The sequence below is a fragment of the Lucilia sericata genome, unplaced genomic scaffold (genome assembly GCF_015586225.1).
Source record: "Lucilia sericata isolate MDLA Ls3-8-SP2 unplaced genomic scaffold, ASM1558622v1 Contig000666F_arrow, whole genome shotgun sequence".
Taxonomy (NCBI): Eukaryota; Metazoa; Arthropoda; class Insecta; order Diptera; family Calliphoridae; genus Lucilia; species Lucilia sericata.
The window spans coordinates 56246-81018 of record NW_023994671.1 but is presented as its reverse complement, the minus strand read 5'-3'; the positions used below and the strand labels follow the sequence as shown (position 1 = coordinate 81018).

Below are 24773 nucleotides of genomic sequence, written 5' to 3'. Positions count from 1 at the left end.
TATAATATACACATGCACATTTAAACATTATCACCAAAACAACATAATATACATTCTACTATACATACACAAAAAAGACAATATAATTCATCATTTCTAAGTAATTTCATCGCTGACAATTCAAATTGTTCAAAATCCGTATGAAAAATATATACCCTTCATATACACAAACCTACATATATGGTAAAAATGTGTATGTATGTAATATTTATATGTACTCTTTATAATGAAAATAAATATTATTATAAAAGATTTAATAATAATATTAAGTTATTTATGCAGTAAAGTTTCAATATACATAAAATAATTGTCTTTTAATCTTAAGCATCTTCAAACTGGTAGCAACAATAGCAAGTAAAACATTAACTATAGAAGAAATAAGTAGAACGAAGAGATTTCAGTTAAGTTGCAATTAATTAACATTATGAAAGTGTACTTAGTTAAGAAAAGTTAGTTTATGTCTAAAGAGATGTGAAAAACTAAAAATAAAATGTAGTGTTGTTGGGAAAATAATAAAGCAGGAAAATGCTATATTTCAGTAAAATTCTTCAATTGTAATATATGTGCATGAAAAGTTTAAATGCAAATAATATTATAAATTATTTATGACATAATATAATAAGTAAAGAATGTCAGATTTGAAATGATTTTAATAACGGTTTCCAACTTTATTATTCTGCTCGTAACACATTGAAATATTGATCCTTATAAGATTTTAATCTACATCCGTTTACCAGTGGAAAAATTCAGTTCTAGTTCAGTTCTAGTTCAGTTCTAGTTCAGTTCTAGTTCAGTTCTAGTTCAATTCTAGTTCAGTTCTAGTTCAGTTCTAGTTCAGTTCTAGTTCAGTTCTAGTTCAGTTCTAGTTCAGTTCTAGTTCAGTTCTAGTTCAGTTCTAGTTCAGTTCTAGTTCAGTTCTAGTTCAGTTCTAGTTCAGTTCTAGTTCAGTTCTAGTTCAGTTCTAGTTCAGTTCTAGTTCAGTTCTAGTTCAGTTCTAGTTCAGTTCTAGTTCAGTTCTAGTTCAGTTCTAGTTCAGTTCTAGTTCAGTTCTAGTTCAGTTCTAGTTCAGTTCTAGTTCAGTTCTAGTTCAGTTCTAGTTCAGTTCTAGTTCAGTTCTAGTTCAGTTCTAGTTTTAGTTCAGTTCTAGTTCAGTTCTAGTTCAGTTCTAGTTCAGTTCTAGTTCAGTTCTAGTTCAGTTCTAGTTCAGTTCTAGTTCAGTTCTAGTTCAGTTCTAGTTCAGTTCTAGTTCAGTTCTAGTTCAGTTCTAGTTCAGTTCTAGTTCAGTTCTAGTTCAGTTCTAGTTCAGTTCTAGTTCAGTTCTAGTTCAGTTCTAGTTCAGTTCTAGTTCAGTTCTAGTTCAGTTCTAGTTCAGTTCTAGTTCAGTTCTAGTTCAGTTCTAGTTCAGTTCTAGTTCAGTTCTAGTTCAGTTCTAGTTCAGTTCTAGTTCAGTTCTAGTTCAGTTCTAGTTCAGTTCTAGTTCAGTTCTAGTTCAGTTCTAGTTCAGTTCTAGTTCAGTTCTAGTTCAGTTCTAGTTCAGTTCTAGTTCAGTTCTAGTTCAGTTCTAGTTCAGTTCTAGTTCAGTTCTAGTTCAGTTCTAGTTCAGTTCTAGATCAGTTCTAGTTCAGTTCTAGTTCAGTTCTAGTTCAGTTCTAGTTCAGTTCTAGTTCAGTTCTAGTTCAGTTCTAGTTCAGTTCTAGTTTAGTTCCAGTTCAGTTCCAGTTCAGTTCAGTTCTAGTTCAGTTCTCGTTTAGTTAACATTTATTTATTTTCATCATTTATTTAAATTTTTAAGAAAAAACTTATTCTATCTTCATTTGGTTTATTTTTTTAAATAATAACATACTTAAATTAAAATAAGTTCTACTTGAAGAGTCATTACAAATATACATGTATGTATTTAACATACATATATAATAAAAAAATTACTTTAATCATTTAGAGTAATTTTTACCTATTAATTTCGCTTAATTTCCCAGCAAATATTATATTTTTACACAAAATAAAATAATGAAAATAAATTATGAAAAAATACTCTTAATACTTACATTGTACTCTTAACGTTATACTCGAACTTCTAGTCTCCCCTTCAGTATTTGTTGCACCACAAGCATAAGCCCCGGCACTTTCTCGCTCCAATTGAGTTAAATGCATTATTTCTGAACTCTCGCCAGACATACGCATACCCTATAAACGAAAAAAAAAAATACATATAAAAATATTTATAGAAGCATACGTGTATAATAAAACAAATACATAATAATATGAGAACAATAAGAATAATGATGTTTACAGTTTTTTCCGTGATACACTCCTGCTTGTCATACTCTCTTTTCCTTGTTTTGTTATAATACACAACATGTAACGGTATGTAAGTAGTATATGTAAGTGTTTGTATGCCATGACACAGCTTTAATTAACATTATTTTTATTAAAAAAAAAAAATAAAATGAAGAAAAAATTCAGTGTAATCTTATATTAAAGAAAGACATTATTAAGTCAAAGTTGATTGTGAAAAAAAAACATGATGTATATTGTTGTTATATTTTTATTTGATTTTTGTGTGTGTGTGGGTGTGTTGGCAGGTGGGAAAGGTTGTATGTTGAGGGATACCAAAACGACGCAACATCATCATGTTTTGTGCTCCAGAGAGAAAAAATCTAAAATTAATGTCTTGTTAGATGAAATACGAATTAAAAAACGTAAATACTTATACAATTGTTATGTAGTCGACAGAGCAATGTACGAGTCTTATTATCTGTGATAAGAAAACTGAAGATACCCTATAATTGGTCTATAAAAAATATCAAAAATTTGGTAAAAATATCTACTTTTCTGCAATTTTTCTAGTTTTAAAATAAATTCGCATCTATTAAAGAATTTTCATTGAAGTGATCATGATTTGTAGCATAATTTTTTCAGTTTTATGAAGTAAGTATATGTTATATTTTCCATAACTATACTAAACCAACCTTGTTGAAAATAGCGTCTAATGTCTGTAAAATTCTTTTGAAATATTGTCACACAGCATACTAAATCATATTTATTTGTGTGTTACTTTTTTTTGTAGGTTATTAAAAATTCCTATACAACACATCTTCTTGACTTTGTCAAATTTATTATTCTTAATGTAATTCTTTTTTTTAATTTTTCAGCTATTCTGTTTGTTTCCAAAAAAGAATGTCTTTTACTTAGTCTTGTTTAAACAGCAGGTTGACTTGTTTTTCCATAATTATCCCCAGTGTAAAAAAACAAGTTAAAAAAGCAAAAAGAACTTCATTTTTTCGTTTTCTTCTCCAGCAACTGTCTATGTGTGATTTGCTCTTGAAATTCATTCATTCGCAAATGAACATATACAAAGCCGCCAGACACACACACACACTTATATACAAGCAAAACAAGAATAACAAAGAAACACGTTAACAAAAAAATATTTTAATGAGTTTTTCTTGTTTGTCATTTACTTTGTTTTATTTTCCTAACAGATTTTCAGCTTAAAATTCATTTTTTCCTCCTTTTTAGTCAATGATGCCCCTTTCCGTTTCCTTTTGCTTACAAGCTATTTGTTTATTTATTTTTAACAACCTTAAGCAAAAGAAAAAACCAAAATACTACTTTAAAGCACTAAAACATTTAAACAATTACACATGCAAACACATGAATATACCCGCATTTTATTAAGTACACTCGTACTCATACATATGTAAATACAAAATGGTGGCTGGCAAAAACCTGTTAGTTGTAAGACTTTATACCTGGCTGATTTTATGCTTTTTTATGTAGAGAATGTTGGCAAAAATTCATTTGGCATTAGTAGTACTTATTAGAAAGCAGAAAAGTACCAACAATTTTTAAAATAACAACAACAACATGAAAATAATGTCCTTGTCGTAATAAACTTCACCACAGATTTATGCTTTTCTTTGTTATATTTAAAGATATATATTTTCTTATTATGTTTTATTTCTTTTGGGATGTTACAACTAATACAAATATACATTCATTTATACACGATAAACATCAATGTAAATTTTACAGTGGGCGTAGAAACAATGACAAAGACAACAGATAAAATCTAATGTAATTTAAATAGCCTTAAAGTTTAGAATAAAAATTACAATATTGAACATGAAACCCTCTGATCTCGATAAAATTTGTTACAAAAGTTATAGTTTTCTAAAATTTAAATACCTTACGGTTTGTAAAAGTTTTAAAAAGTTTAGTCTATTTCAAACTTTATACAGTACTCTCCATTAATAATCAATTCCCTATAAAAGAAGCTCTTTCGAGAATCATACTTATATTCATATTGATGTAGGATTGGTTGGCCCCGTTTGTATGGAGGAAAAATAAGGTGTCGATGTTCCCAACTAAAATTAAAATTTAATTGATTATAAAATAGTGTTTCTCAAAATTTTTGTCCTGGGGTCAATATTTGGCGAGCTGGATCAAAGAACAAAAAGGTCCTTTTTCGAGGTTTTTATAAATATTTTCATATTTCTTCCAAAGGAAAGATATACAATTTTGGTATCATAAGAAAGGTCCTTGAGAGACGCTTTCAATGGCATTTATATGACAGTAAAAATAATCGAAATTTTCGAATTTTTTTGTAAAATTTTCAGATTTTCAACATTTTAACATAGAAGAATTTAATATAATTCGTTGAATTTAATACACAATAATACTCAATAAAATCTACCGAAACGGGGTTTTCCGTTTTTATTAAAAATACAATCTAGATCAAATAAAGTGTTATATAAAATTGTAAAGCTAATGAAATTACGCGTATGCTAATGTACATACTAAGTACGTTGGATAACTATAGCTAGCCGAAAACCTGGGGCAAAATAGAGTTTAAAATATTAAAATAAAATACAAACAACTAAGAAAGTATAGACGGGCGTGACCGACCATATCATACCCTACACCAGTTATGAATATAAAATGTGATTTATTTTTCATAATAAAGCATTTATCTTCTTTTACCTTGTTCCGATACATTTAAGCAATTTATGGATGAAAAACAAATTCTCTGAAATAGGCTTTATATGGGGGGCTAGGGGCAAATATGGACCAAACCCGATAAAGTTTTTTAAATGTATTTATATTTGTACAATATTTATTTGTGCTGAATTTCAGCGTGATATTTTTGTTTATTAGCTAATTTTGGGCATTGAAGTAATATTCTGAAGGGGACCTTGTATGGGAGCTATGGTCAAATGAAATTTGGCAAGGTCATCAAGACTTGTATAAAACTTAGTTGTGCCACTTTTTATCGATAAACCGATATATTTATCATCGTCGTGTTGTATGGAGGCTAGTTGAAATAATGGACCGATTTTAACCATTTTCAACAGGCCTTATCCTTCAACGTGTGTGCTAAATTTCATCCAATTATCTTGAAAATTGCGACCTGTACCTTGCGTACCAAGGTTTACATGGACAGCCAGCCAGACGGGCGGACGGACGGACATAGCTTAATCGACTTTACATCACATCATATATACATACATCAGCACAAACCCTGTGTAGGGTAAAAATATAACAAATTTCGAAAAACAGAAAAAAACATTTCAGTGAAATTGTATAAGGTTTATAATGTGATAAATTCAATTAATTACATTATATAATTCTATGTAAAAATTTGAAAAACTACGACATTTGTGATAATATTGGAGTTGTAAACAAAAATATATGTTATGTCAGTGAAATCGTCTTTCAAAGACCTTTCATGTGATACTAAATTTGCATATGGTTTATTTGTCAGAAATGTGAAAAAAAATCATAAAAACCTTAAAAAGGACCTTTATATCCTTTGATCCAGCTCACCAAATATTGAAGTCAGGACAAAAATTTTGAGAAATCGTATCTTAGAATGAACTAAATTTTCATTTTCGGTGGGATAATCAGCAACTTCCTTTTTGGCACACCCCCCCACTGAATACATAAACATAAATCCTATAAATGAGCTTTATCTTTAATATCACCCACTGTAACTTAAGGAATATGAGTGTTAATGTATGTGAGAATTATAAATTTACACACATAGATATAAATTCACTTACTTATTAATGTATATGTTGTAATACTGATTACATCTAATATGTCATATGACAATTTATTGTAATATATTTGCGTATTTGTCTCTATGTCTTATATTTTATTTTATTACTTAAAATATTTTTCACTTGGTTTTTATTTTTTTATTTTCTGTACTCCTCACAAAGTATGTTATCTTATTAGACATAATGCAGACTTTATTTTTTTTTAATAAACTTTATTTATTTACAATGTTGTTATCCAACCCTGACATACGTAGGCCTACTTGAATGGTTAATGTTTTTGGAGGGTTTTTTTTTTTTTTTTTTTTCTTTTGGTAATATGACACAATTCTTCTTGTTTTTATACTTGGCTGTTGATTTTACCGTTAAAAAAATGAATAAAATTAAATTATATGAAGAAAATCTGTTTTCCCACATGATTTGGGATTTGGTCATTGTGGTTTGAATTTGATTTTCAGCTGAACACGTTCGGAGGTTATGAAATTTAGCTTTTTTGTTTTTCTTATGTCTTTTGCTTGTTGTTTTTTTAATATAATTTTTCTTTTGTTATTTTTCTTAGGTAAATATTTTAGCGCTTTGGAAGTTTAATACGCAATTTTTTTTGGGCTTTTAATGAGGGTTAGGGTTTTGTAACCAAATACTTTAATATGTATAGTGTTTATGTAAATAAAAATATAAAGTATTTGTTTGTTTATAAATTTCCAAAAAGTATTTTTATAATAAATCTAGCATTTGTTTATTAATTAGCAGAAAATAAAAAGGAGAAAAATAAGCACCATTATTAAAAATTCTTTTACTTGTTTTAAAAATTAGAACAATTTTGAAATTCAAGTATGTTTCTGTGCAAAAACTTTGTTTGCAATTAAAGTTGTATTTCTGTACATTTCATTTTTTTAATCCAAAAGTTTTATTCAATTACCATTAACAATAACTTGATGGAAAGCAAAGTTTTTCAATGAAAATAAATATAAACTAAAGGAATATAAAATGTAGATTTAAAAATTTAATAAGTATTAAGATTAAATCTGTTATAGAAATTTTTTATTTTTTTCTAAACACAAAACTCTAAATGAATATAAATTTTAGTATAAATTTATATAGTTCCCTATTTAGAGAATAATACTTAAGTTTGAAAATTTCATAAAAATTTTAAAACTTAAGTTTAATTTCCTTCCTTAGTGAAACCTAGCCTGACACCTTAGGTTTTAAGATTTTTTTTATTTTATTTTGGATTTGTAAATAAAATGGAAAAATATTTATATTTCCTTTAATACCATAAGGTAAAATGGCCAATAAATAACAATAGCTTTAAAAAATGATTGTTTTTCAAACAAAAATATTTTTATTCTTATACTTATACTTATAAAAACCAAAAGATTACACAAAACCTGTATTAAAAGGCAATCATAAAAATAAAATTCTCTGTAAAACAAGTACTAAATATGATATTTTAAATAAAATATGGGATTTTAAATTTGTCACCTGTGTTAACTACCTACCCATAAAAACCAATCCAATAAAGAAAAAATTGATTTTGTACATTTTTTAAAAATAATACGAAAGAAACATGTTTGCCCACATGCTAATAAAAAAAAACACAATACTCATATGTATTGTAGTATAAATGCACATAAATTTACATATTGAAATAAGTTTAAGCTGATTTTCAAAAAAAAAAAAAAAATAAAAACAAGTGACAAAATTTCAATTGCATATGAAAAAAAATTTAAGTGAATTTTACAATCGCAAGCTCACTGTTTTGCATTTACATTTGGATGGTTATTGAAAATTAATTTTAGATGTTCAAAACTTTTCGAAGGCTAATTCTGTGCAGATTATGTTTTTTTATAATGAGGAAAATCAAAAATATGCTCTAAAAAGGTGTTTTATGCTCATTCATTATTAAATCAAAACACCAAAAATATGCTCCTTATAAAATCTGCTCAATAAGAGTTTTCATGATTTTTTAACATTATGAAGCTCAAAAATGCTGAAATCTATGTTCAGAAATGAACAGTTTTACAAGTATGGCTTGTTTTAATGTTTTTTTCAAACAACTCTTTAGCATACAAGAACATACGGACGGACATGGTTAAATCGATAAGGAAAGTAATATGGATTCATATTTGTTTCATATGTGGCAAATGGAATGACAAAATCAATACAGCACCCATATTTTTATAAGAATTGATATAAAGTATACTACAGGTTGTATGAGTAATATTTTGTGAACAACAACTACCAAATATTACTCATACAACCTGTAGTCCACCTTGTGTTTATATACTAGTAGTGACTTGAGACATAACTCTTTTTTAAATCATATTAAAGTTCATTTCATCAAAAGTTTGTGTAATATATGTGTGTATATGTAAAGAGCGTTTCATTTTTCATATTACTCATACAACCTGCAACCTTTTGTTAGTATTATAAAGAGAACACTTTAAATAGGATTAAAAATCATTGCATCAAAAGTTTGTGTTATATTTCTGTGAAGAGTCTTTTATTTGGTCATCACTGCATACTAACAAAAATTAACTATCATCTATGACTATAACCAGCGAAGTCTTCAGCAACACTTTTCGCCACCTGGACGAAGGAGGTAAACTTGAATTTAGGCGTCGTAGTCGATGGATCACAAATACCGACTATGAACCATCCAAAGATTTTGGGGGTCACAGTCTGTTTACCTCCTCAGCTCATGCCACTGCAATCACACACAGATTGCGAAGTAGAAACAAGGTCCTCAAAGCGCTAGCCGGTAGCACTTGGGGAATGGACAAAGAAACCTTGTTGGCTACCTATAAATCTATTGGCCGGTCAGTGGTCAATTATGCTGCTCCAGTATGGTCTCCTTAGCTGAGAGATACTCAGTAGAGAAATATTCAAAGCTGCCAAAATGCTCACCGGAGGAGCCATCCCAACTTTAACATCACACAGTTAGTTGCTCCCCCGAGGCATGTCAGGAAGGACCTTCGTGTTGGATATAAAGAAGAATGTTATCTAAGGAGGTGAGACCCTCCACAATTATTTTTAGTACCCAGGAAAAACTTACATTGAAAAGTAATGAGTTAAATAGCTAATAAAACCTCTTTTCACTACTTCTTCATTAGCATTTTAAGTCATTATTTTAACACGGTGATGTCATTGGAGGCAAGTACTTCTACGCACGCTTACAAATAGGGACTTAAAGAAGTACTTGCAATTTCCCTTACAAAACAGTTGTTGAGTAAGTTGTTTTGTTTTTTAATAATAAAAAGAGCCAGCTAGAATACGAACCAGGGGCTTCGGTTTGTTAGTCAAATGTTCTACACACTGCACCACTGCTTAGCTATTTTATTGCGCGTCAAATAATGGTTTTCACAAACAAAACTAATTTTGTTTTATTTTTTTAAAACACAATTCTTAAAACGCAATTAAATAAATTGTACAAACAAAATGACAAAGCCGAAAATAAAGTTCTTCTATATCAGATTATAAGAAAGTCATTACTAGAGTACTTCTATGTAATGCAGACGGAAAGTAGTAGTCATTGAAAAGTAAGTGGTTATGGAAGTACAACCCATTACCGAGTTTTTGCTGGGTATATCTGATAAATGTTTAATATTAAAACAACAAAATCTCAGATGTAGTTAAAAAACGGTATACGTTTATATTTGTATACCCTACACCACTATAGTTTATAGGGTATTATGCGTTTGTGCTGACTGAGAACCACTTTCTGAGTCGATTAAGCTATGTACGTCTGTCCGCCCATTTGTCTGTCCGTCTGTGTGTCCATATGTTCCTTGTGCACACGCTACAGGTCGCAATATTCAAGATAATTTGATGAAATTTTGGCACATACTTTTCTTTTGACCCAAGGACGAAATGGTTGCAATTGGTGCATTATTTACAACCGTGCCCGCCGAATAGGTCGTTTGAGCTTATAATAATGGTAAAATCGGCAGATATTGTTTAAATGATACTGCCAATTTTCGTAATTCATTTGATCCTAGCTCCCATACAACGTCCCCTTCAGAAAATTACTTAAATATGGAAATTCACTTTAAATCGCCCTAGCAAAATTTATACGGATAGGACCATATCTAACCCCATATAACCTCTCTTTCAGAAAATCACTTTTTTGGTAAAAAATTGTTAAAATATTTCGGAATAGAATGGAAAAATGCTTTATTATTAGAAAAAAATCCACATTTCTAACATACTCACTGGTGTAGGGTATCATATGGACGGCCGTGCCCTGCTATACATACTGACTTGTTTTTTTTTTTGTAATTTTTTTCCTATCAGGTAAGAGAAATGTTATAAAAAATAATGTTTTTTAAACATGACACATGAAACTTTACATGAATAATGTAAGCATGTTTGTATGTATATGAGTGTGTATATTATTTTGATGATCACAACAGATGTGATAAATTTATGAACCAGAGGCCTGATGCTTTTGCTGTTTGAAAAAACAAATACTAACAAATAACCAAGTAAACAGACACACAATATATTTAAACATACATATAGTAACATACATAATTCATTTTACATTTTTTCTAAAGATTTTTTTTTCATAATTTAAAATCAATTTTTTGAATTTTCTAACGTAAATTCAATTATTTTAGTATAAGTGAATTTTAGAATGAATGTCTGCCTCAGACAAAGTATATTTGGATTTTTGCATAAAAAAACAGCAAAAAATTTAAATATATTTGTGGCTTTACATCATGTGCATAGGGAAAAAGAGAGAGAAATAAAGTTATAGAAAAAATTGTGAGTATGTGTGAAAAAGATGGTTGGCTGTTTGCAAATACATACGTTGTTTTTTTATTTTTTTTTTTTTTTTTTGCTGAAAGGTGCATAAAAATCAATGAATTTTAAATCAATAAAAGCAAAATTTTTACATTTTCAAGAGTGTTTTTTTTTCGAAATATTTAAAAAAATCTATTTTTTCGGCAGTTTGCTGATGGCTAAATAAATAAAATATTATACGAAAACAAAAACGTATAGAAATCATTTACAGAAGAGAGAAAAGAATGTGAAATAAAACAAATGTATGTATATAGAAAACCAACAAATCATTTACAAACCATAGAATTTGTTCACACACACATGAAAACATACTAACACTCATATATACATGTACATGTACATGAATGTATAAAAAATAACATAAAACTGATGATGATTTTGTTGTTATTGATGCTTTAAATCTCAAAAAGTGAAGAAAAAAATCGTATCAATGCGTGTATTGCATACATTTATGAGGTAAATGTACCAAAAAACAACAAAAACAGTAGCAGTAGTAGAAGGACTAGCTATCGATAGCCTGGCATACATAAATTATTGAGATTTTAAAGTTTATTTTTTGCATCATAGAATATATTTCTGTTTTAGTTGTTGTGGTAAATATTCAACACATGTGTTTTAAGGAATTCCATTAACAAAAGATTATATATTTAAATTCTATAAACTATTATGAAGTGATTTTATTATGGTTGTAAAGCTGCATGTATTAAAGAAGGTAATGTATAGTTTTGGGGAAAAATTGTGAGGATTACAATATTCCACTGCCATTCCTACTCAAAAGATTGTGGGAAAATCTTAGGACAAATTATAAAAGGGGGTTGGTATTATGGCTTAAGAGTGTAGTCTTTTTATTTTTGACAACTTATTACAAACTTTGTTAATGCAACAGGAAAAGTGCCAAAATAAAACAAGTAAGTTAGCACAGTCAGATGTGGCTCACCATACGAAACTCTATAGCATTTAACAAAGATTAGAATTATTTTTAATAAGGATTATATGGAGGGACAGACAGATAGACGGACAGACTGACAGATATCGCTTAGTTAATTAAGAAAATGAATTAGCACCGATTGGTGTACCTAAAGATAAAAAACTGTAATTTGATTAAAAGTTAAAAACAATATTTTTTTCAAATGGCCTCAACCCAAAGTCGGCCGAAATACAATCTGTTTTAAAAAGGTTTCCTAAAATTTTTGAATTTTTGTGGATAGATATAAAAGTAACTTGTATTACAAATATTCATACATATGTATGTAAATGTTTTAAAATTTTTAATAAAACACATTCCAAATATTTTATAATTTAAACTGAAATGTGTTCTAACATTTTCTATATTTGGCACGTTTTGCCGTACAAGATCAAAATAAACAATATTTACACAGAAAAAAGAAAAAAAAAACAATCAAATAAACGACATGTTTCAACATTCAATTTTAATAAATTATTAAAAAAAAAAATACACAAAAAAGTAAAACCAAAAAATTGCTCTATTGAATACGTCATTTTGCCTAATGGCATAACGTCCTCTTAAGACATTTTGTTGCTGTTTCTCTTATTGTTGTAATAATGTAAACATTTGACAAACAAACACGCACACAACATGCGTAGTCAATAAGTCAAACAACAAACAACAACAGCAGCAGTAAGAATAATACAAAATGTAATAATAAAACGAGAATGTCAGTACTATTAACAAATAATCTTTGAAAAAGAAAGTTATTTTTTTATTTTGTTAAACAAAAAGTCTAACACACATTGATGCATAATAAACAACAATAAAAAACTTTGGTTAGTTAAAGAGGAAGAGTGAAGTAAAACAAACATTTACAAAATTCTACCATTTCAATGTCACATTTATCAACGCATTTTCTTGTTCATAATCGCCAAGGATTTGTGTCAAATTTTCACCAAAAAAAAAGTCAAATGTTACAACAAATGTTAGATGCTAACTTAGAAATAATTTTCAGATTTACAGGGTGTTTATTAAGTTTTTTTTTTGGCTTAGATTGTAGTGCAATTTGCTAAGTATACTTTAAGGGGTATTTAGGACCAATGTTATTAATTTGAAAGTTTAAATCACCTGATATATCTAGTCATATAAACAATTTAACACTTTTGACTTAGAGTAAGTCAGTTTTGGGAAAATTCAGATCATTTAATACTTTTTGTGTTCCTTGACTAAACACCCATTTTGCTACAATATATTTATAATCACGCAAACAAACGCTTATCTATAAACTGGCAACAAAACGTTGACAACCAATTTAATACTAGAGAGTATAAATGATGTTTGTTTTCTATATATTTTTCATCTCTTTCTACATCTACACTGTGTTTTGTTTTCTGTCATTTTACATTATTGACACATACATTGAAATCTAGACATAGACCATTGAATTGTTAGTAAATTGAAATTTGTGTGTGTGTTACAAAAACAAAAGAAATATAAAATTGGAAATATATATTTTTTTGAAATTGAATGAGGTTAATGCTAAATATGGAATAAATACACTTGCAAACATATGTATATGTAGACAAATGTTTGTAAGAGTGTAAGTTAATGTCTGTTAACACAAATACATGCATAAACCATGAATAACTTTGAACAATAATAATCATAAAGAATGTATGTAAAAAGCAAAGAAGTTAATGTTTATTTATGTTTATGCGTATTTTTGTATGCTTATAAAACATATCACCCTGTAATTGGAGGTAACTGATCCGAAGTAGTTAGTAAAGAAGAAATATTTAAAGTCACATCACAGCGATCTATATAACTTCGAGGTTCTATACCTAAATGACAACTGTCTTTCTAGCTCTAATAAAAAAATATATCTGAGTTAACAAATTCAAAAATTTGTACAAATACGAGTCAAACAATTAGTTTCATATTTGGAAAAAATATCCAAAAATGAATACACAAATTTCTAGCGAAACTGCTGGGTATAGTAAGTATTTGTATATTTATTTTGAGTTTTGGAGAATAGGTTTGTTATTGTATTAGACATCGATTGATTTTATGTTTAATATTATTGTTTTCCTGTATTATTTTTTTTCTATACAATTTCTCGGAAATATCCCATACTTTCTTTCTATTGATGATTTTTGGTGGTAAAATATACAAACACCAACAACTTCATGTTTATTGTTGTTATACGGATTATTGTATCTTACAATTAAAGGTATTATAGGTTTAGGGCTAAAGTTTGCAACGGGAACTTAAGGATCAAGTAATATTTCACAGAGTTATATTAAATGAATTCTTAAGTAGCTTTTGATGAAAAAGTGGTTTGTCGAGAAGAGCCTAGAAAGTTTTGTGCCATTTCTATTAGAAGCAAAAAAAAATTGTATGAATGACAAATAAGGTTGTAGAGAATGATATGTACAGCATATTGATTATGTAACGAACATATTATTTACATATTCGAAGTTTTTTAGCCATAGTGCAATTTCATTGTCTATATTAGTGTTTAGCATATTAAAGACTCCTCCAATGTTGAATTCATATACATATATTGCGAAAACTACTTCCGTTTTGGATTTAAAACTAACATTTACATTTACTAGATAAAATAGTTATAAAACATACGTAAGATAAAGTTACTTTAATAATAGACCTAAAAAGAAACCGTACATAAGGGTTTAATTATAACAATCACATGTGGGAACTTTTAGAGTTGGAAACGTATATTTATATATAGTTCGGTTCTGGTTCAGTTCTAGTTCAGTTCTAGTTCAGTTCTAGTTCAGTTCTAGTTCAGTTCTAGTTCAGTTCTAGTTCAGTTCTAGTTCAGTTCTAGTTCAGTTCTAGTTCAGTTCTAGTTCAGTTCTAGTTCAGTTCTAGTTCAGTTCTAGTTCAGTTCTAGTTCAGTTCTAGTTCAGTTCTAGTTCAGTTCTAGTTCAGTTCTAGTTCAGTTCTAGTTCAGTTCTAGTTCAGTTCTAGTTCAGTTCTAGTTCAGTTCTAGTTCAGTTCTAGTTCAGTTCTAGTTCAGTTCTAGTTCAGTTCTAGTTCAGTTCTAGTTCAGTTCTAGTTCAGTTCTAGTTCAGTTCTAGTTCAGTTCTAGTTCAGTTCTAGTTCAGTTCTAGTTCAGTTCTAGTTCAGTTCTAGTTCAGTTCTTCAGTTCTAGTTCAGTTCTAGTTCAGTTCTAGTTCAGTTCTAGTTCAGTTCTAGTTCAGTTCTAGTTCAGTTCTAGTCAGTTCTAGTTCAGTTCTAGTTCAGTTCTAGTTCAGTTCTAGTTCAGTTCTAGTTCAGTTCTAGTTCAGTTCTAGTTCAGTTCTAGTTCAGTTCTAGTTCAGTTCTAGTTCAGTTCTAGTTCAGTTCTAGTTCAGTCTAGTTCAGTTCTAGTTCAGTTCTAGTTCAGTTCTTAGTTTGTTTCAGTTCTAGTTCAGTTCTAGTTCAGTTCTAGTTCAGTTCTAGTCAGTTCTAGTTCAGTTCTAGTTCAGTTTCTCTAGTTCAGTTCTAGTTCAGTTCTAGTTCAGTTCTAGTTCAGTTCTAGTTCAGTTCTAGTTCAGTTCTAGTTCAGTTCTAGTTCAGTTCTAGTTCAGTTCTAGTTCAGTTCTCGTTCAGTTCTAGTCAGTTCTAGTTCAGTTCTAGTTCAGTTCTAGTTCAGTTCTAGTTCAGTTTCTAGTTCAGTTCTAGTTCAGTTCTAAGTCAGTTCTAGTTCAGTTCTAGTTCAGTTCTAGTTCAGTTCTTAGTTCAGTTCTAGTTCAGTTCTAGTTCAGTTCTAGTTCAGTTCTAGTTCAGTTCTAGTTCAGTTATAGTTCAGTTCTAGTTCAGTTCTAGTTCAGTTCTAGTTCAGTTCTAGTTCAGTTCTAGTTCAGTCTCGTTCAGTTCAGTTCTAGTTCAGTTCTAGTTCAGTTCTAGTTCAGTTCTAGTTCAGTTCTAGTTCAGTTCTAGTTCAGTTCTAGTTCAGTTCTAGTTCAGTTCTAGTTCAGTTCTAGTTCAGTTCTAGTTCAGTTCTAGTTCAGTTCTAGTTAGTTCAGTTCTAGTTCAGTTCTAGTTCAGTTTCTAGTTCAGTTCTAGTTCAGTTCTAGTTCAGTTCTAGTTCAGTTCTAGTTCAGTTCTAGTTCAGTTCTAGTTCAGTTCTAGTTCAGTTCTAGTTCAGTTCTAGTTCAGTTCTAGTTCAGTTCTAGTTCAGTTCGTCTAGTTCAGTTCTAGTTCAGTTCTAGTTCAGTTCTAGTTCAGTTCTAGTTCAGTTCTAGTTCAGTTCTAGTTCAGTTCTAGTTCAGTTCTAGTTCAGTTCTAGTTCAGTTCTAGTTCAGTTCTAGTTAAGTTCTAGTTCAGTTCTAGTTCAGTTCTAGTTCAGTTCTAGTTCAGTTCTAGTTCAGTTCTAGTTCAGTTCTAGTTCAGTTCTAGTTCAGTTCTAGTTCAGTTCTAGTTCAGTTCTAGTTCAGTTCTAGTTCAGTTCTAGTTCAGTTCTAAGTTCAGTTCTAGTTCAGTCTAGTTCAGTTCTAGTTCAGTTCTAGTTCAGTTCTAGTTCAGTTCTAGTTCAGTTCTAGTTCAGTTCTAGTTCAGTTCGAGTTCAGTTCTAGTTCAGTTCTAGTTCAGTCTAGTTTCTAGTTCAGTCGTTAGTTCAGTTCTAGTTCATGTTTCTAGTTCAGTTCTAGTTGCAGTTATAGTTTCAGTTCTAGTTCAGTTCTAGTTCAGTTCTAGTTCAGTTCTCGTTCAGTTCTAGTTCCGTTCTAGTTCAGTTCTAGTTCAGTTCTAGTTCATTATAGTTCAGTTCTAGTTCAGTTGCTAGTTCAGTTCTAGTTGCAGTTCTAGTTCAGTTCTAGTTCAGTTCTAGTCAGTTCTAGTTCAGTTCTAGTTCAGTTCTAGTTCAGTTCTGGTTCAGTTCTAGTTCATTTCTAGTTCATTTCTAGTTCAGTTCTAGTTCAGTTCTAGTTCAGTTTTAGTTCAACACTAGTTAAATTCAATAGTTGTAGTAATAATTAAATTTATAGTATTGATTGTAGAAGTTTTTTTATGTTAATAAAATATAAAAGAAATATTTAGGACTCTTTGTGCCGCAGTAAATGTAAACGTGTGGCAGCATATGAACTCGTTATGAAACAATTATGTACATGAGTGACTAATAAAAATGATATATTTTTATTTCCCCTATAAAGTAAACAAGCACATATATAAATACATATGAATTTTTATAAAACAGTTTCCATGTAAAATGGAAACATGCGTGCAAAAAACTTATGTGTAGTTTCCAGATAACGTGTGAGTACTTTGAGTAAAAATTTTAAATGTATTTTGTTTTTGTAACAATAACAAAATACAAATAAAATTTTAACTCAAAGTGCTCGCATGCTATCTAGAAACAGCACATTAATATATAAAATAACAAAAAACTATATTATCTACTATTTATATTCAAGAATAAACAGCAAAAAATTATTTTCATAATAACTATTTAATAGCACTTAATGTTTAAAACCATTACAGAGACATTCATATAAAATATTTATGTAAATTTACCAAAAAAACATTAATAATGCACAACATTTTTAAAGCCAATTTAAAATTTTTGTTTAAAAGCTTTTCTTTTAGTATTCGAACATTTAAATTTTGTAATTATTGTAAAATTACTAAATGAAATGTAAATTATAAAAAATACTGATAGACTTTAACAAACGCAAATTGGGGAAAAAAACTGTGTCAATGTTGTGTGTCTTTTTTGCATTAATTAAATAAAAAAGAAACTCATACATTTATATTAAACACACTCTTATACCAACGAGCATTTGTAAGTATATGAATACATGTATGTACATAGTTTATATAAAGAGATATACAAATGTGTTGCTTTAAAAAACATAAAACATTTCACAAGTGGTTGTGAAATGTTTCGGGGAAAAACGAGAAAAATAGTGAGAAAATGCAAAATCGTAATTTTTTTGAGTACATTATCATTCATCAACATGAATACACTTTTAACTCAATGATAATAATACAAATACAATCATACAATCATACATACAGGCAGAGAAAAATTATGGAAGGACTTGATTAAAACAAAACAATATTAAATTAATTGTAATTCTTAGTTATTGCAACCATGGTATTTGAAATTCATCAAATGATTGCCTGAATCTAATACATAATTACAACAAACAAGTAAATATGCTTGTTGGGTGCCCCGGTAAGCTAGTTGGTAATATGCTAGCTTATCAGTCTGGGGGATGTGGGTTCGATTCCCACCAGAGACTCTGGTCTGTCACACTACAATGGGCTTATGGTGGTCGTCACTCTGCCCGATAAATAAATGATATGTCTGTTGTAGTCAGTCACAAATGTGGTTGTGGATGTTCTAAAATGTTTAAATACTAAATAACCTTCCGTCTCATAATTTCTTTCTATTGCTACCCATTTTTAAAATCCGTTATCTGAATAAAATTTACATGTATTTGAAATCATTTGCATATATACATTTATAAATATTAAAGGAAATTTATAGTATTTGCCAACACACTTAAATACATACCAACCAATACATGTACACTTGAATTTAAATATATTTTCATTCAAAAAATCTTTCTCACATGCTTAAAATTTTTAAAGCTGAAAATACCATCATATTTGTCGGTTAGTATGTGTAATTATTCATCATTATTCTCTTTAATAAGTGAAAAAGAAAAAGCATGAAAAATCAACAAAATTGCAAAAGGAAACGGAAAGTAATAAAAAACCAAAATCTCTGCAATGCACACCAACACACACACACATGATACTGTACATAAGAAAATCAAAAGAAATAAAGAGAGAAAATTTTAAGTGAATTAAATAAATACAAAAAAAAAAAAAAAACACTACTCATGGTTGTTGCTTTTAAAAAGGAATTTAAAAATGAAAATTAATTGTTAATTGTAGCAACAATGACAAAGAAAGAAAAAGTAAATGTAAGAAATATAAATCAATATTAAATTTCAAAAATATTGTAAGAAATTTAAATACATTGTTTTTATACCCTCCACCACCATCAGTGGTGATAGAGGGTATATATAAGTTTGTCGTTCCGTGTGTAACACCAAGAAATATTAATCTAAGATCCAACAAAGTATATATATTCTGGGTCCTTATCAAATTCTGAGTCGATTTAGCTATGTCCGTCTGTCCGTCTGTCTGTCTGTCTGTGTAAAACACGCTCACGTTAAAACTAAGCAAAGGAAATCAACCAAATTCACCCTAAATATTTATTATTATCCTAAGCAGTTTGGTATTGAAAATCAGCGAAATCGGTTCACAACGTAAAAAGTTATGAGTAAAAATTTCAGACTACCTCGAAAAAAATTACGTTTTTTTCATAATTCTTTTGAAGTTTTCTCAGAAACTACCAAAGATATTTCGATGAATTTTGTCATACATTATTTTTTCAGAGCAGTGATCAATTATATTCAAAATCTTTACAATCGATCCAATACTTCCCATAGCCCCCATACAAAGGTATATATTCCCGGAAATTAGTTTATCGTTAATAACTCCCTTCGGTATCAACACGAAATTTTGTACATGTAAACATAATATGAACAGAAATCATACTGTCAACGTAGATCTCAGTCGGTCCACAATTGCTCATAGCTCCCATATAAGGTCCTATTCCGAAAATCACCTAAACGCACATATTTCATTGATGAATAAAGATATTGTGATAAAATTCGAGTTGAATATGTTTTGTGTACATACAAATCATTCTACCAAATTTTTTACGGATCGGTTCATTATTGGTCATAGCTCCCATATAAAATCCACTTCCGAAAATCATTTAAAAGCTCATATTTCATTGTCAACTAAAGCTATTTTGATGAAATTCGACACAAATATGTTTAGTCGAAATATAAATAACTCTACGAAATTTTTTTCGGATAGGCCCATAATTGGTCATAGCTCCCATATAAGGCCCACTTCCGAAAATCACTTAAACGCATATATTTCATTGAATTGTAAAGCTATCGGGGTAAAATTCGACACAAATCTGTTTTGTATACATACAAATCATTCTACAAAATTTTTTACGGATCGGTCCATAATTGGTCATAGATCCCATATAAGGCTCACTTCCGAAAATCACTTAAAAGAACATATTTCAATGCCAAGTAAAGCTATATTGATAAAATTCGGCACAAATATGCTTTACCTAAACATGAATCATTCTACGAATTTTTTTTCGGATAGGTCCATAATTGGTCATAGCTCCCATATAAGGTCCACTTCCGAAAATCACTTAAACGCATATATTTCATTGAATTATAAAGCTATCGGGATAAAATTCGACAGAAATATGTTTTGTGTGCATTGAAATCATTTCACCATTTTTTTTACTTATTAGTCATAGCTCCCATATAAGGCCCTCTTCCGAAAATAACTTAAAAGCACATATTTCAATGTCAAGTAAAGCTATCTTGACAAAATTCGACACAAATATGTTTTGCCTAAACATGAATAACTCTACGAAATTTTTTTCGGATAGGCCTATAATTGGTCATAGCTCCCATATAAGGTCCACTTCCGAAAATCACTTAAACGCATATATTTCATTGAATTCTAAAGCTATTGGGATAATATTCGACTTGAATATGTTTTGTGTACGTACAAATCATTTTATAAATTTTTTACCTGTCGGTCCATTATTGGTCATAGCTTCTATATAAGATCCACTTCTGAGAATCACTTAAACACACATATTTCATTGTCAAATAAAGTTAATTTGAGAAAATTCGACACAAATATGTTTTGTCTTTACATAAATCACTCTACGAAATTTTTTGCGGATAGGCATATAAAACATTGTACCAAATTTTTTCTGGATCGGTCCATATTTGGTAATAGGTCCACTTAAAAAAATCCCTTAAACGCACATATTTAATTATCAAATAAAGATATCTTGATAAAATATGATTTGTGCACATATGAATCACTCTGCGAAATTTTTCCGGATAGGCCCTTAATTGCTCATAGCTTCTATATAAAGTCCACTTCCTAAAGTCACCTAAACGCACATATTTTATTGATTAATAAAGCTATTGGAGTAAAATTAGACCTGATCTTTTTCTGCATATAAATCATTATACGAAATTGTTTCCTGATCAGTCCATAATTGGTCACAACTCCCATATTCTGTGTATAGATATATCATCCCAGCAAAAACTCGGTAATGGGTTGTACTTCCATAACCACTTACTTTTCAATGACTATTACTTACCGTCTGCATTACATAGAAGTACTCTAGTAATGACTTTCTTATAATCTGATATAGAAGTACTTTATTTTCGGCTTTGTCATTTTGTTTGCACATTTTATTTAATTGCGTTTTAAGAATTGTGTTTTAAAAAAATAAAAAAAAAATTAGTTTTGTTTGTGAAAACCATTATTTGACGCGCAATAAAATAGCTAAGCAGTGGTGCAGTGTGTAGAACATTTGACTAACAAACCGAAGCCCCTGGTTCGTATTCTAGCTGGCTCTTTTTATTATTAAAAAACAAAACAACTTACTCAACAACTGTTTTGTAAGGGAAATTGCAAGTACTTCTTTAAGTCCCTATTTGTAAGCATGCGTAGAAGTACTTGCCTCCAATGACATCACCGTGTTAAAATAATGACTTAAAATGCTAATGAAGAAGTAGTGAAAAGAGGTTTTATTAGCTATTTAACTCATTACTTTTCAATGTAAGTTTTTCCTGGGATTCTATTAAAATGTTTTCGAACTGGCGTATTAATATACATTTTTCTGGACCTAATCAAAATTAGTTCGACAAAAATGTTGACAAGTTATCTAAAAATTAGATAGTTAGATGGGTTTCAATAAAAAGTAGTTTGCTGGTGGAGGGTATTTAAGATTCGGCATAGCCGAATATAGCACTCTAACTTGTTATTATTTTCATTAAAAATTTATCTTCCTCCAAAGTGTATAATAATTTTTTATTTAGTGGCTATCTAAATACCATCATTCCTTTTAACACATTTGTAGAACATTCACCAAACATTTAGTATTTATTTAATATTTGATTGAATTTAATAATAATTTATGTTATAAAAACATAAGACCTTGACAACTTCTTGCCGAAAAATAAACCGTAACAATATTAAACTTAATTTTCATATTTAATATCATTTGAAGTAATTCCAAGAACTACTATTTTGAAAAATATACTCTACTTATTCCATAAAAACCAAAGAAAAATAAAATTTGTATTGAAAAAGAAAAGTAATTTATTTAAGAATGTCTAAAAAATAAAGTAATATTTGTAGAAAATTTAAGTTTCTATACGTTATATAACATGTATATGTTAATTCTTGACATATCCTAAATGTTTATGGTTTAGAAACATACATACATATCTATATCGAAATTTACTAATACAGAGAAGAGGATATTTTGGGTGGGACAAATTTCTAGATATGTTGCTGTTTAGTAATGAACTGAACTAGAACTAAACTAGAACGAACTAGAACTTGTACTAGAACTGAACTAGAACAGAACGAGAACTGAACTAGAACTGAACTAGAACTGAACTAGAACTGAACTAGAACTGAACTAGAACTGAACTAGAACTGAACTAGAACTGAACTAGAACTGAACTAGAACTGAACTAGAACTGAACTAGAACTGAACTAGAACTGAACTAGAACTGAACTAGAACTGAACTAGAACTGAACTAGAACTGAACTAGAACTGAACTAGAACTGAACTAGAACTGAACTAGAACTGAACTAGAACTGAACTAGAACTGAACTAGAACTGAACTAGAACTGAACTAGAACTGAACTAGAACTGAACTAGAACTGAACTAGAACTGAACTAGAACTGAACTAGAACTGAACTAGAACTGAACTAGAACTGAACTAGAACTGAATTAGAACAATAGTGTTTTTCTTGAATCGAACCTATAACCCTTTAACTAATAGACCAGCTTAATCCTTTTAAATAACTAATCGCATCCTTTTCCCATAAGAAATATCTTTCATTTCAATAAAAAACATACACCAACTGTACTTTGCAAATGTATGGCATTTTAAGATAAACAAGTTGCTGATAGGAAAACCCCAAAAAATAAAAAGAAATAAAATGGAACTACAATTGAAAATGAAAATGAATGACTGCAGGGAAAAAGGGTTTAAATATTTTTACATCAACATAAATAAACAAAACAAGAAAAATAAAATAAATAGAACAAGGTTCAAAAAGTCTAGAAAAATGACTTACGAAATGTTACAGGCATACAAATAAACATACGTGGGTCAAAAATGACTTACAAACTACAATATTCTTTTTTTTTCTTTTAACACATGAGTTTTTAGCTTGATGTGTATTAGTATTTTTCATGCCAACATTATTGAATATATCGTTAGTCTTTTCCCTTTCTTCAGTTGCCGTACTTAATGTCCTTTCTTTCAGTTTATTTTTTTGGTAAACCAAACATGTTTGCACCATAAAAAAGGCAGTAGCAGTATTTGCAATATTCACTCACACATATTTAAAGGAAAGAGTAATCGAACAATTGTAAACATACATAAAAATAAAACTGAATGAATGAAATTTTACGCAACACGACGCACTAATAACGACGACAACAACAACAATCGCAGCAACATTTGTAACGATTGATGTTTGAAATACTGACACAAATAACAATAACGTAAGACTGATTCGCAAGTGAAACTGAAATTAGTTTTTGGGACAGTAAGACTGACTGTCTCACTGACTAACTTGCCACAAAATGAAGCGGGTGAAGGTTTGTTTTTAAACGTTTGTAAATGGAAACGCCTGTTTTGAATGCATGAATGACTGACTTACTGACTGGCTGATACGTTTCAATTTTTGGTTAAAAAAATGTTATTTCATTTTTATGACTTTATATCAAGAGGAACCAAATAAAAGGGAATCTTTAACTGAAAAAAATAAAAAAATACTACAATGACTAAAAAGAAATAACAATAATAAATGAAGAACGACAAATTTCTCTATAGATTTTATGCTTTTGCAGTTTTTGCTCAACCATTATAAACAATGTAGGTTATTTAAACAGTGGGCTTTTTGGAAAAATATCGTATGAAATGAACGCATATGTATACTATTGTCATTCTGTTGCTTCGTTAAAGTTTGATAAAAACTCACATTTTCCAGAATTGTTATTATTGTTTTAAATTTTATCATAATTTATTTTGACGTTTACATTTTTGGCCAACTTAAATAAATTGATTATATTAGATAATCCTTTTAAGATTTAAACCTTTATTAGACAAGCTTAATTAAACAGCAGGAAAAAGGATAAAGCCTTCCTTTGTTATTAAACCTATTATAAACCCACTGTTTAGCCTTCCACGATAAAAATTATTGTAAATGTGCACAACATTGTCAAAATCAAATTGACATTTCTGGCAACATAACAATGGAGCACAACAATAACAAAATAACAACTTTAAAAAGCGGAAATGCCAAAAAAACGTTAACAACAGTAGCAACAACAACATTAGTATTTGTCCGGTCATTATTGGTGTATGATTAATGTTTCTATTTTAACAACTTTCTCATGCTATGGTTGTTATTTTTGGTAGAAACTCAAACGAAAAAAACAAAATGAATGACTAACTGACATTCCAGGCGAATGACTTTTAAACAAGAACAAGACATATAGCAGCAGGGGTGGAAGCAGACAGTTACATTACCACCCCTAAATAGGCATCACTACAATATACATTCATAACTGATGACAGTTATTATGAACCATTGTTGGGAACTGTGTAGAAGAATGTTGTTACCAGAAATGTTTTTTAATGTTAATGGTATGTTTTTGATTGTGTTTTGCACAAACATCATTTATTAATTTCTAATAATTTGCCATTAATTTAGAGACAATTTTAAATTTCATTTAATCATAATATTTAGCTAAATATTTGTCATTAGTACATGAAATGTGTACTGC

The 24773-nt window shown here is 29.3% G+C and overlaps 1 protein-coding gene across 1 annotated transcript in view; it reads right to left on the bottom strand.

The window, feature by feature from the left end:
* The window catches only part of LOC119607168 (neural cell adhesion molecule 1), a gene marked incomplete at its 5' end in the record, with an annotated part of 123502 nt that overhangs the window by 67010 nt on the left and 31719 nt on the right, over positions 1–24773 (bottom strand). Inside the window, one exon of the mRNA XM_037960973.1 lies at positions 2046–2184. Within this exon, the coding sequence (XP_037816901.1) occupies positions 2046–2184 (139 nt within the window). The remainder of the gene's footprint in view (positions 1–2045; positions 2185–24773) is intronic.